The sequence below is a fragment of the Nelumbo nucifera genome, chromosome 1 (assembly GCF_055504915.1).
Source record: "Nelumbo nucifera cultivar China Antique chromosome 1, China Antique-T2T, whole genome shotgun sequence".
NCBI lineage: Eukaryota > Viridiplantae > Streptophyta > Magnoliopsida > Proteales > Nelumbonaceae > Nelumbo > Nelumbo nucifera.
The window spans coordinates 103,053,423-103,065,631 of record NC_142649.1 but is presented as its reverse complement, the minus strand read 5'-3'; the positions used below and the strand labels follow the sequence as shown (position 1 = coordinate 103,065,631).

Sequence of the window (12,209 nt, the reverse complement as noted above, 5' to 3'; positions counted from 1 at the left end):
TCACTAGATGAATACCATATGAAGATATATAAAGGCAAGAAAAAACTTTTTGGAGCTAGAGAAGAGAAAGAATGAATGTGACGAAGGGTTGGAGGCTGAAGAGGAGTTTGAAGAGACTTGATCGATTTATAATCTCAATAAGGTTTAAAATTCCATAATGTGGGGATGGGTCAAAGGGCTTTTTAGTGAAATTTGTTCTGCTTGCGTTTGATTATAAATTTGTAAGGGCATAGGGAATGGCAATGTTAGGTGTTCGAGGGTTCGAGGGTTCATCTGAAATGGGGCTTGGTGTATTTGTTTTGAGGGGTTCTCTAAGTGGGGTAATGCCTTATCATCTGTCACCTTGTATCCTCTTTTTTTTCTTTTTAATAAATTTTTGTTTATCATAAAACGAAAAGGCCATTACCAAATGTTGGATTCAGCTATCTAAGGTCTTGAGAGGGGTAGTGGGTACAGTCCTAATCATTGGATTTTCTTTTTTTTGAACAAAGTGGCCACCCTCAAACTGGAACCAATGTTCTAATTCTGACCAGCCCAAGATTTTAATAGAACACAGTATGGAGATATCTCTTCTCTCTTAACTTCACTACCAACTGTCTTAATAGATGGGTGACTTCCATGGTTTATCTCCCTGACATAAACCCAAAATGATTTTCCAATATACTTGTTTCATGTTGTAATCTTTGCTCAATTATTCTCTCCAAAAATTTCATATTGTGGCTCATAAGTTTAATCCCCTATCATCTAAAAGCACAAAATACACAAATTTTAGAAAATTCCATATTTGGTCCCTCACCAATTACATACCATCACAAAAATTTTAGAAAATTCCATATTTGTCTGGCATATGTCATAGTCATACTATTTTAAATAGTTAGAAATAAACACAAACAAATAAGACTTTCAAAAACATTGTTATCCTTGTCATTAGTCAACTAATTCAACGTAATTAATGCTTAGTCATCCCAGGCAATGTTTTAAACCGAGTCTGGAGGCTGACCCATTTTTCTTCCCAGGTAACAGTTCACCAGTACCACCATCCAAGTTGAATTGGTCAAACCATTTGATCAATGTAATAGATCTAGACCATTAGATTCAAATAATATTTCAGATTTTACACTACATACATACATAATGAAATATTTGAGAGAGAGAGAGAGAGAGGGAGAAGAGAAGAAAAGAGAATGTTAAAGAGGTGGTTGTGAAAGAAGAAGAGGAGGTGGTGATGATGGAGGTGGCAGCAATGACAATGGTGGCTTAGATAGAAGAAGAACAAGAAGAATGAAAGTTTTTCTTTCACACTCTCTGTTTCTCTCTCTTAGATTTTCAGGTTTGATTGTTTAGTTGGCTAGTTGGTGAGACAAATTTTAATTTTTAATGGCCAAATAAACATTTTTAGGTTTGACTAGTTCGTGAGTTTTAGTTTTCAATAATAAATCATGTTGTTTTGATAAATAATAGGAATTTTATTACTAAATAAGAGAGAAACAAAAAAGATACACCAATAGGACATCCCAACCAAAGGAGTAATAAACAGCCTCAGAACATAATCATAAATTGAACCCTGTTCACCCCTTGCTTGGTTAAACCATCAGCTAGCTCATTTGCCCAATAATCAAATCATATTAGCAAAGAGATGGTGCAAACCATGACCCATCACTGGGCTTGAAGGGTTCAACAATTCAACTGTCCAGGTAGCAAGTGAAAAGATTGGTCCCAAAAGACTGCATCAAGGATGTCAATTCACTGGTGAATGACGTAGTCAGTATAGTCCTCAACTAGTCATACTTTAGTAGCATCACCACTGCCATTATCATTCAATGGACCATGATACAAATGGAGTGGGGAAAATTCTGTAAGTTTTCAGAATTTTCTGCTTAGGTCCAAATGGTAAGGCATATATAGAATAAATGAGCACAAGAGAAAATAGTGCCAATCATCAATACTCAAATTCTAGCAAACAGTGTTGATGAGGGCAGATTTGGCCCTCCACTGACATCATGACACATGGCATCTCATAACAATTGGATGACATCTCAGCATCACCTAGGCGATGACTTGCCTTAGCCAAAATGATAGAGTCCCAGCTAGCAACCTACCTGCCTCTACCGCCGACCTAGGACCTACCTCCACCACCAACCTGGCGACCACATCTACAACTCAGGCCCCTTAACGTGCACGGATGGCTAGCAACACCTCGTCCAGGGTCGACTTGTGGTACCTCGTCAGTACTGATCGAAGTGACCTCGACGTGAGGAGCAACCTCCCTCGAAGGGCTTGCCGACCTGGCTGAGGTCCAGGTGGTGACTTGCGAGATGTGCTCGCCGGCCAACTCTACATGCATCCCGTCACTCCTGGGTCTCTCAGAAAGCTCTCACACCGAATGATTTAGAGGAAACCGAGTAAGGCGCAAAGATTGGCCTATGTGCACAACTATTTCCGAGGACTTCGAACCAATTAGGCACGTCTTCCCGGAGATCCCGAACATGGTGTGTGATGCCCACGCCAAACAATGCCTATATAAAGGCCTTACCTCCAACCTCAGAAGGTACATGTGCAATTTAGTTCTCGCAGCTCTCCAGCTCTCTCATATTTAGCTATCTTAAAAATTTCTGATTCGCTGACTTAAGAATCGGAGTGTCCACCCCGGGTAAAGCAACCCGGGCACTCTGACACGTGTTTCCTTGCAAGCTGCACCAGTAAACTATGCAGCTAGCCACCTTCAACTAGGGACAGTTCAGCTAGGCGTCAGAGCCACCTTCAGCTAGGGACAGTTCAACTAGGCGTCAGAGCCACCTTCCAGGTAGGGACAGTTCAGCTAGGCGTCAAAGCCACCTTCTAGGTAGGAACCATTCAACTAGGCGTCCAGGCCACCTTCCAGCTAGGAGTCCAAGCTGCGTTCCAGGTAGGGATTGTTCAACTAGGCATCCAAGTCACTTGCCAGCCGGGAGCTGCCAAAACCCGCATCATCAAGTGCCACTATCTCAAGGAATGCTATCTATCTTTCCACAGAAAAGATGAAAGAAATGAGTAATTTTTTCCCAATGTATTAGTTCATATGATTTTAAGATCCCTTAAAAATTCAAGCAAGCAAGTGAACATTCAATAAACCAAGCACAAGCATGTGATGCCTAAAATAATCTATTAAAAAAAGATGTGGTGCCTAAAATACGAACTATTGATTAAATGGAATTAAGCCCTATAAACAACAAGAATTTAAAATCAAAGTTACATAGGATCAGAGGCATACTCCTATATCATCAACTTATTGATCAGTAATAATAAAGGTCCTTCAAGATCATTGATGTGTTCCATACACGATACACCACAACCAGTTCCTTACCTAGTTTTCGAGCCCTATCAGCAAGCACACCAAGATAGCGTGTAACACGATCAAGTTTTGCATTAGAATACTCCTGCAGGTCACTGGCTTCTTGTCTCAACTCCAAGCAATCTTCTCTTGCACGCTACCAAGAAGATGTGACAAGATTATTTATGATTTGAAATGATTTTAGAAACAAGATAATAGTGAGATTCATGATGGAAAACAAATCAACTACAGTCTGAACCTGTTTTACAATAAGAAGTTATAAGAAACAAATATAACAATCTGGATAAGAAAAAGCAAAATTCAAGTCCAAAGTAGTCCTTATAAAGTTTCTCAAGTTTCCATTGACCAATGGATGGAATGCAAATTTGGCGCATAGAGCCTCTTTGGCATCCCCTTGCAAAACCATTCCAAATATCCTCCCCCCCCCCTCTTTTTTACTGTACATTAGGTACAATGTCTGCTTTAGGAATGATACAAAATTAAAGGAAGATTTAATTATGGGAGAGGGGGCAGCTTTCTTCTTAAGGGCCTTGTCCATGACCTTTTCTCCATTTCCACTAGTAAAGATAAACCTGTTTGTCACTTCCCTCCCACTTCCAACTCTGGAATTATACTTGGGATTACAGATATAGACAAGGGCTTAGGGATTGTGAAAAGCTACTGAAGTTAACCTTCTTAATATCCTTGATGGGGTTTTTCTGGACACAGCAAAATCACGTTGCAGCATCTGAACCTTCAACCCTTCAGGATTGTTCACTAGTACTATTTTCTTTTCAGCTATCTCTTCCTCATCTAATCTTCTGCAAGCCTACACCACCTAAAATCGAGGCTTTATGTTGGGACTTGGGAGGTGACACATATGAAAACCAACACAAAGATCCTTAAAAGTGGAAACCCTATTAGTGTTTTTTTATAATAAACCCTGTTACTGCTTATTTCTATATATTTGTTTTCTTTGACTCGCAAGCAGCAAAGCTACCTATTATCTACTAGTCTCCTGCCCATTTGTCTGTAGTATTTGGATTTGATTTTTTTTCTCTCTTTTGGCTGCTGGTGCCCCCTTCCCTCAGCAGTGGAAGGTCACTTTAGCTCATCTTTTTTAGCATTTGGCCACAAAGAGAGGTAGAATATTGTGGAGAAGGACAAGAGCAATAACCTGTGGTTAGTGTGAGAAGAGAGGAATGCAAGAATCTTTCAAGGCAAGACAAGAACCAAAGAAGAGATCATAGAGAATAATACAATTACAGTGGTGCATTGGGTCAAAACACAAAAAGAGTAAGCCCCCTTAACTATAGATTATATACTAAGGGGGGTAGGCAGCAGGTGGCATCATCAGCAACAACCCATCTTTCAGAAATAAAGATATAGCTGCCACCAATGCAAAAAATGATTCAACTAAAGTTGTTTTTTTTTATAAGTAACAACTAAAGTTGTTTTTTCTTCTCCATTCACTATTACATGAAAGAATTTAGTATTACCATCTCCCTCCTTGGACATTTATAATTTAGCTTTTATCTCTAACCAATCACTTTTCTAAAAAGAATATCTTCCAAGTCTCTCTTTAGTATCCTTCTTCCCTCCCTCATTATCATTATCATGCATTTGTCCCCAGGCCTCCTTAATGTCCAATTATTCAATCTTCCCATTATTCTTTCTCTCTCCTCTATCCTCCCAAAATGATCCGGTTTTTCTTTTTTTTTTTGATAAATACCCAAAATGATCTATATTCCATTCCTTAGTTCTTGCCTTTAGCATTTGGAGTTTATTATAGAACTTGATTCCTTTTCATTTAACTCTATTGACCTCTTGTCCCCACCATTCTTTCACTTTATCAATGAATTCCGGATGACGGGGTAGCCACATGTTTTCAAATCTTAAAGGTGATGGGCCTCTCACCAAATCTTTTAAGCCCAGTCTAATAGGACTACGGTTAGAGGCCAATCGTAGCAATGCTCTGTCGAGAGTATAAGGGAATTTTCATCCTTTTCTATGTTTTTTGTATTAGGGCACCTAGTTATGGACATTTTTGTAATTTCATCATTATGTTCAAATACAAAGTTTCTGGATGTGAACAATAACACATCTCATTCTCTCGACAAACTCTTCTTCTCCTTCTCCTCTTCTCTTCCTTTCTTTTCTTTTTCTTCCTCTCTTTATCACACAATCTTTTGTAACTCGGTATCAAAGCGCCTTGAGATCAAAGGACACGTCTACTGCTGGTCATGACTCACAGACAGACCTGCTGACATCAGCAGTCCATACAGTCAACGGCAACCCAATGTGTTTCTAATGCATGTTGATGTACCTCAAGTTTAGAAGAATTTTGATACATGTTTCATGGTACGTTGAAGGTGTTTGAGATTTTCTTTTGGACTTTCTGGATGAAATTTGACGAAAATCCAGATTTGGAGTTTAGGGCTTGTGTGCTCATATGGTGGGTTGGTTTCCTTTAAAATCTCTTGTTCCTGGATCGTGGGAAATTTCAAGTATGCAGGAGGTGATCCCCAATTCTCTCGACAAACTCTTCTTCTCCTTCTCCTCTTCTCTTCCTTTCTTTTCTTTTTCTTCCTCTCTTTATCACACAATCTTTTGTAACTCGGTATCAAAGCGCCTTGAGATCAAAGGACACGTCTACTGCTGGTCATGACTCACAGACAGACCTGCTGACATCAGCAGTCCATACAGTCAACGGCAACCCAATGTGTTTCTAATGCATGTTGATGTACCTCAAGTTTAGAAGAATTTTGATACATGTTTCATGGTACGTTGAAGGTGTTTGAGATTTTCTTTTGGACTTTCTGGATGAAATTTGACGAAAATCCAGATTTGGAGTTTAGGGCTTGTGTGCTCATATGGTGGGTTGGTTTCCTTTAAAATCTCTTGTTCCTGGATCGTGGGAAATTTCAAGTATGCAGGAGGTGATCCCCAATTCTTATAGCCCTAAAAATTTTTTTGAGAAATTTTTTTTCTTCCTCTATTTTGCCGCCAGCACTTGTTTTCTCCCTTTTTTATTGCTGTAACCCTTGTTCAACCTTGTGGGAAGAGGTTTTGGGTGTTCAGCTAGTGTTGGGATATCATGGTGTTGGTAAGAAAAGTTTTTGGGTAGGGTTGTGATCAATGGACTCACACAAGGATGTCTATGTGCCTACCTATGTCTTCCTGAGAGGTAATGATAATGCCAGTGGACAGACTACTACTGTTAAACTTAATGGAACAAATTTCCTTGAATGGTCTCAATCATCTAAGCTTACAATTGATGGGAGAGATAAGCTTGGGTTTATTACCGGTAAGGAAGCTAAACCAAAACCTAAATATTCAAATCATTCCAAATGGGAGTAGGATAATATGTTGGTCATGTCATGGCTTGTATTCTATGCAGCCACACATTGCCCACAACTATATGTTACTTTCAACAACCAAGGATATATGGTACAGGTTAGCTACCACTTATTCTCAAGCTAGAAACACTACTAGAATCTATTAGTTGCAGAGAGAAGCATGTAATGTGCGTCAAGGGGAGAGGTCAATGGCTATGTATTTCTCTTCCATACAATCAATTTGAGAAGAAATTGATCATTTAGAGGCCTTGGTGTGGAAGGATCCTGTAGATGCTGAGCAATACAGGAAGTATTGAGAAAAAACAAAGTTTTTGATTTCCTTGCTAGACTGAATGCTAACTATGACTTCACCAGACAGCACATTCTTAGAACTAATATCTTGTCACTCTCCATAGCATATTCCCTTGTGCAGAATGAGGAGAGTGGGAGGAATGCTACGATGCAGGTACCTATAGGTGAACACACTACCCTTGTGTCCACCAAGCCCAAACTGAGTTCCAATATACCTCCTATATTTGAAAAAACTGAAGAGATTATTTGAGAATATTGCAAGAAGCCAAAGCACACCAAGGATAAGTTTTCGAAATTAAATCCCCATCTGAAGCCTGAGAAGTTTAAAACTAGAAAGAAGGGAAATGCTCATATTGCTACAAGCAGTCATGAAGCTCAAACTCATATTCTTGAGGGAAATCCTCCTGCTCAGCCTCCTACTCATGACACCTCTGATGTGATGGACAAATTGAGAGGTATCTTACGTGAACTTGAAAAGAACAGGCTGCCTACATCTGCTAGCTAGTCCACATACACCTTACAGTGCCTATGCAAAATCAAGTATTGCACATGTGTGTAGGGGTGTCAATGGACCGGTTTTGGGCTGGACTCCGTCCAAATCAAAATCAATTTGGACGGATTGGACGGACCAATAAGACATATTGAATTTGGACGGACTGGACAGACCAATATGACATATCGGATTAGACCTGGTCTGTCCATAATGAATTTAAATTGGATTAAACCAATATCTGGTCCATTGATAGAAGATAAGAACATAGGTGTCAATGGACCAGGTTTGAGTTGAAACCAATCTAAATTAATAGGAATTTGAACAGATTGGACAGTCTCTAAACTGGTCCAAAATGGTCCAAAATATTCATCGGACTAGATTGGACCAGGTCCATTTGTAATGGACTCACATTGGACTGGATCGGATTGGACCAAATCCAGTCCAATTGGCACCCCTACATGTGTGCCATGCCTCATCCCCTAGCTCTTGGATAATTGACATAAGAGCCAGTGATCATATGACTGGTACGCCTTCCTACTTCACCACTTATAGATATTTTCAGGGAAAGGTAAGATTACCGTTGTTGATAGATCTCAAACTCCAACCTCGAGTTTGGGTGAAGTTAAACTTACCAACAACCTTTCTTTGAACTTTGTACTCCATATTCCACAATTGCATAGAAATGTCCTATCTATTAGTTCCCTTACCAAATCTCATAATTGTTTCATAACCTTCTTTCCTTCTCATTGTGTCTTTCAGTATCCGAGTACAAGGAATATGATTGGTAGTGGAAATGAAGCTAGTGGAGTTTATCTTCTTGATCAGTCTCCAACGTTAGGGTTAACGTGTTAGCCTAAGTCTTGTCATGATGAGAAACTAAAGTCAGTTGAAATTATGGCATCACTGTCTTGGGCATGTGTCTTTTGGTTCACTAAAGTTTTTGTTTCCTAGTATGTTTGATTCTAATTTGTAATGTGAAATTTGTCAACCATCAAAGTAATAGACCTATTCATGAGCCAAGCTTCGGGCTTGGATTTACATTGTTTCGACCTTGGGCTTCGAGTTGGGCCCATTCAAATTTTGGCAAAAGCCAAGCCCAAGCCCATGAACACCTTACAATGCAATGTATAACCACATATTCTGCAAGTAACCAAAAGTAATATTGCTTTTCATTTAATACATATTGACATTTGGGGACCTTATTCTATTCCTTGCATGGGTGGCTACAAATACTTCATTCGTTTAATTGATGACTATCGCGATATACGTGGGTAGCTACAACTTTTCCGGGTTTAACTCCCCCTATCAACCAATGATTTCTGTTTTCCACCATTCTTCTTTTCTTTTTCCCCTACCCTTTTCTCCACCCCCAACAGACTCTCACAGTCTCACCCACCTCCTTCGAAAAAGAAACATTGGGGGATCTAATAGTACCTACGTCACCATTGAGCTGGACCACTTGGTTTGTAGTCGGCCCAAATTCACTCCCAACTTCCTTTTCCATAAGTGCCACCGCACTTGAATCTCCTTCTGACCTCAACTCTTCTGATACAGATCCAATCCCAATCACCAATTACGACAAATGGGTCTACGAGGACAAAGAGCTCGCCGATCGACTCTGTGACTCAGTGTTGACACTCTGGTTCTGAGTCGTTGCTATCGTCGCCTCCTTCTCCCTTCCAGGTTGTCTCCACCCCCAACAGACTCTCACAGTCTCACCCACCTCCTTCAAAAAAGAAACATTGGGGGATCTAATAGTACCTACGTCACCATTGAGCTGGACCACTTGGTTTGTAGTCGGCCCAAATTCACTCCCAACTTCCTTTTCCATAAGTGCCACCGCACTTGAATCTCCTTCTGACCTCAACTCTTCTGATACAGATCCAATCCCAATCACCAATTACGACAAATGGGTCTACGAGGACAAAGAGCTCGCCGATCGACTCTGTGACTCAGTGTTGACACTCTGGTTCTGAGTCGTTGCTATCGTAGCCTCCTTCTCCCTTCCAGGTTGTCTCCCCTCCTGTCAGCCTTTGCTCTATCTAGTTCTTCAAAGCTTCAACTTTGTTTCTGAACTATTACAACCTTTTTATCTCCTTCAAATCGAGCTATTAACCAAATCTAATCCTCCTACAAATTCAGATTTCTAACTCTCGTCCTTTTCAAAAAGCCCTTTCTTGCTGGCCTTTTCTCGATAAATCCCTTCCCCCTCCTTATTCACAGCCCATTCGACCGAAAGCCAAATTTGACTTTGGTCAAACCAATGAAATTAAAGTGGGCCTCACTTGATTTCGAACCCCCTCCAACTCCGCCTACCATCTGGGACTTTTTTGTCTCCTTTTATTTCAAAATGTGCCAGACCATCCTCCCTGCACTCAATCCCACCCCTCTCCACGTATCCACCCCCATTAACTCCCCCAGCCCCTTCCTTAACTGAAATTCCACAATTGCCCTCCCCCCACCTTATCACCTTCTCCTACCTTCAGCCGCCTATTCAATGTTCCACCTTCCCCTCTATTCTCTATTTCATTCTCATGCACCCCATCTTCTCTTTCATCCTCCCTTTCTTCCCTGCTACTCCCTTTAGTACTACTGAGAGTCGTATTGTCCTCACCTTCCTCCATCAATCTCAAATCATAAGTCTCCCTTTTTTATCAGCAACATAGAAAAAGATTCATTAATTAGGAATAAGTTGTGGGCAGACAAGCAGTCCACATTGTTCCACTAAATACATCACAGCCCCAAGCAAACCCAAAAGACAATCCCTTTACAACACAGCCCAAAGGGTAACCCAACAGAAATATCCTACTAACTAGAACATAGCCCAAAACATAGATTGTCTTTGTACTCCTTGCTTAGCTAGACCAGCATCCATGCTGTTAGCCGATCTTCTAATCCATCTTATTTGAATCACCATGTCTTTAGAAGCCTTTGAAGCTCCTGAACTCATTCCTTAACAGCCAAATAATTCCCTCTCCTTTCTTCAACCAGTTCACCACAGTTTTTCAGTCACCTTCAACAACCAACCTATCGATCCCCATTTCTTTGGCTTTTTCAACACCAAACACTGCAGCCTTCATTTCTGAACTCACCACATCACCATGTTGAATAGGACCTGAGAACATGGCTAGCAAATTTCCATTCTCTTCCCTTATTACCCCACCAATGCCCGATGGCCCCAGACTTCCCAAACAGCTGCCATCAATTTAGTTTCTTCCACCCAGCATCCGAAGGGGACCAGGATTCAATCACAATAGATTTCCTAGATGTAATGTTTACAATTGTTCCCCACGACCTGAAAAAGTCTTCTGTCTTAAAATCAGCAAATAAACTTAGTGTTTCCACCCAATGCACCACCCTTAGAGTTATCACTTCAATCACAGCTTCTTTGCTTCTTTCTTTGTCATCAAAGATTTTCTTTCTTCCCAAATTGTCCAAGCAACTGCTGCTCTAGTACATCTTCCCATAATTCTACCTCTCCTTTTAGAACACCTAAATAAGTGAGAGCTAAAGAAGCTTTCCAAATTGGCAGATGGAGTCCAGCTGCATCCAAACAGAGAGGAAAACTGCTCCCAAACGAAGTTAGCAAAAGGACAAGATATTAAAAGATGAAAGGCAGTCTCACCATGCAGCTTACATAAGGAGCATGGATTTGGGGACAAGCACCAATTTGGTCTTTTTCTTTGAAGCAAATCATAGGTATTGATGGAGCCATGGAACACTTCCCAACAGAAAGCACTGACTTTAGGAGGGATAACAAATCATAAGTCTCCCTTGCAAACTTCAAGATCAAACTACTTAGAATACAAGAAACATCCCTCCTTTTTCCATGCCTATTCTTGCACTAGCTACAACTGATACTGCTAGTCCCTCTTCTTCTCCTCCTGCTTGTGGTGGTAGTAGTGCTCATGTGCCTCCTATTCCTCGGTCTTAGCACCAATGGTTCATTAGATAGAAAAGATGATGGCTCCAGAGATTGAATATCCATTACGATTTGACTTCCAAGACTCAAGTAATTTGGAACATGAAAATCTTGTTTTTTATGCTTCTATTACCAGTGTTTTAAAAGCGCAAGGCGCAAAAAAAGCGCAAGTGTCAATTTGCGCCTGAGGCGCAAGGTGCAAGGCAAGGTGCCCGCCTTTTTAAGCAAGGTGCAAAATTACCAAAAAAAAAACTAAAAAATAAAAAAGTCAAAAAATATTAAACATAATGTTAATAAAAAATATAAACTTAAATTTTAAAATATTTTTTTTTAAAAACTATTATCTAAAATTAGAATACATAAACATAACATGTAAAGCGTATTCAAATGAAAATTTAAAAATAAAAGTAAACAAATAAAGCATTTCCAGGCATGTGAAACCCACAATCTCTTTTTTCCTTAATTGCATTGCTTCAAATAGCTAATGTGATGTAAAACATATTGCATTCTTGATTCTATGAGTCACCTTTGTACCACGCTCCTTGAGGTGATGTGCATACCCTAAAATGCACCCCGCCTTTGCACCTAGGCGCACCTTTTAAATCATTGTCTGTTACTAAGCTTCCTAATGTGAGTTCTGACCTTAACCTCCCTATTACAGTTCATAAAGCAAAAAGAGCATGTGCTAAATATCCTATCTCAAATTATGTCTCTTATGATACCTTATCACCTTACTATTGTGCCTATATTTGTCATTTCTTCAGTTTTTATCCCTCACAGTGTTACTGAAGCAGTGCAATTCCCTAATTGGAACGATGCTATGAGTCAAGAGAT

General features: G+C 40.0%; 1 protein-coding gene across 3 annotated transcripts in view; it reads right to left on the bottom strand.

Annotated features, from left to right (window-relative positions):
- Positions 1-12,209, bottom strand: part of LOC104611908 (kinesin-like protein KIN-14B) — a 110,664-nt gene that overhangs the window by 92,780 nt on the left and 5,675 nt on the right. For all 3 annotated transcript variants that reach the window (XM_010279184.3, XM_010279182.3, XM_088890780.1), the window contains one exon: positions 3,344-3,467. In XM_010279184.3, coding sequence (XP_010277486.1) covers positions 3,344-3,467 — 124 coding nt within the window. The remainder of the gene's footprint in view (positions 1-3,343; positions 3,468-12,209) is intronic.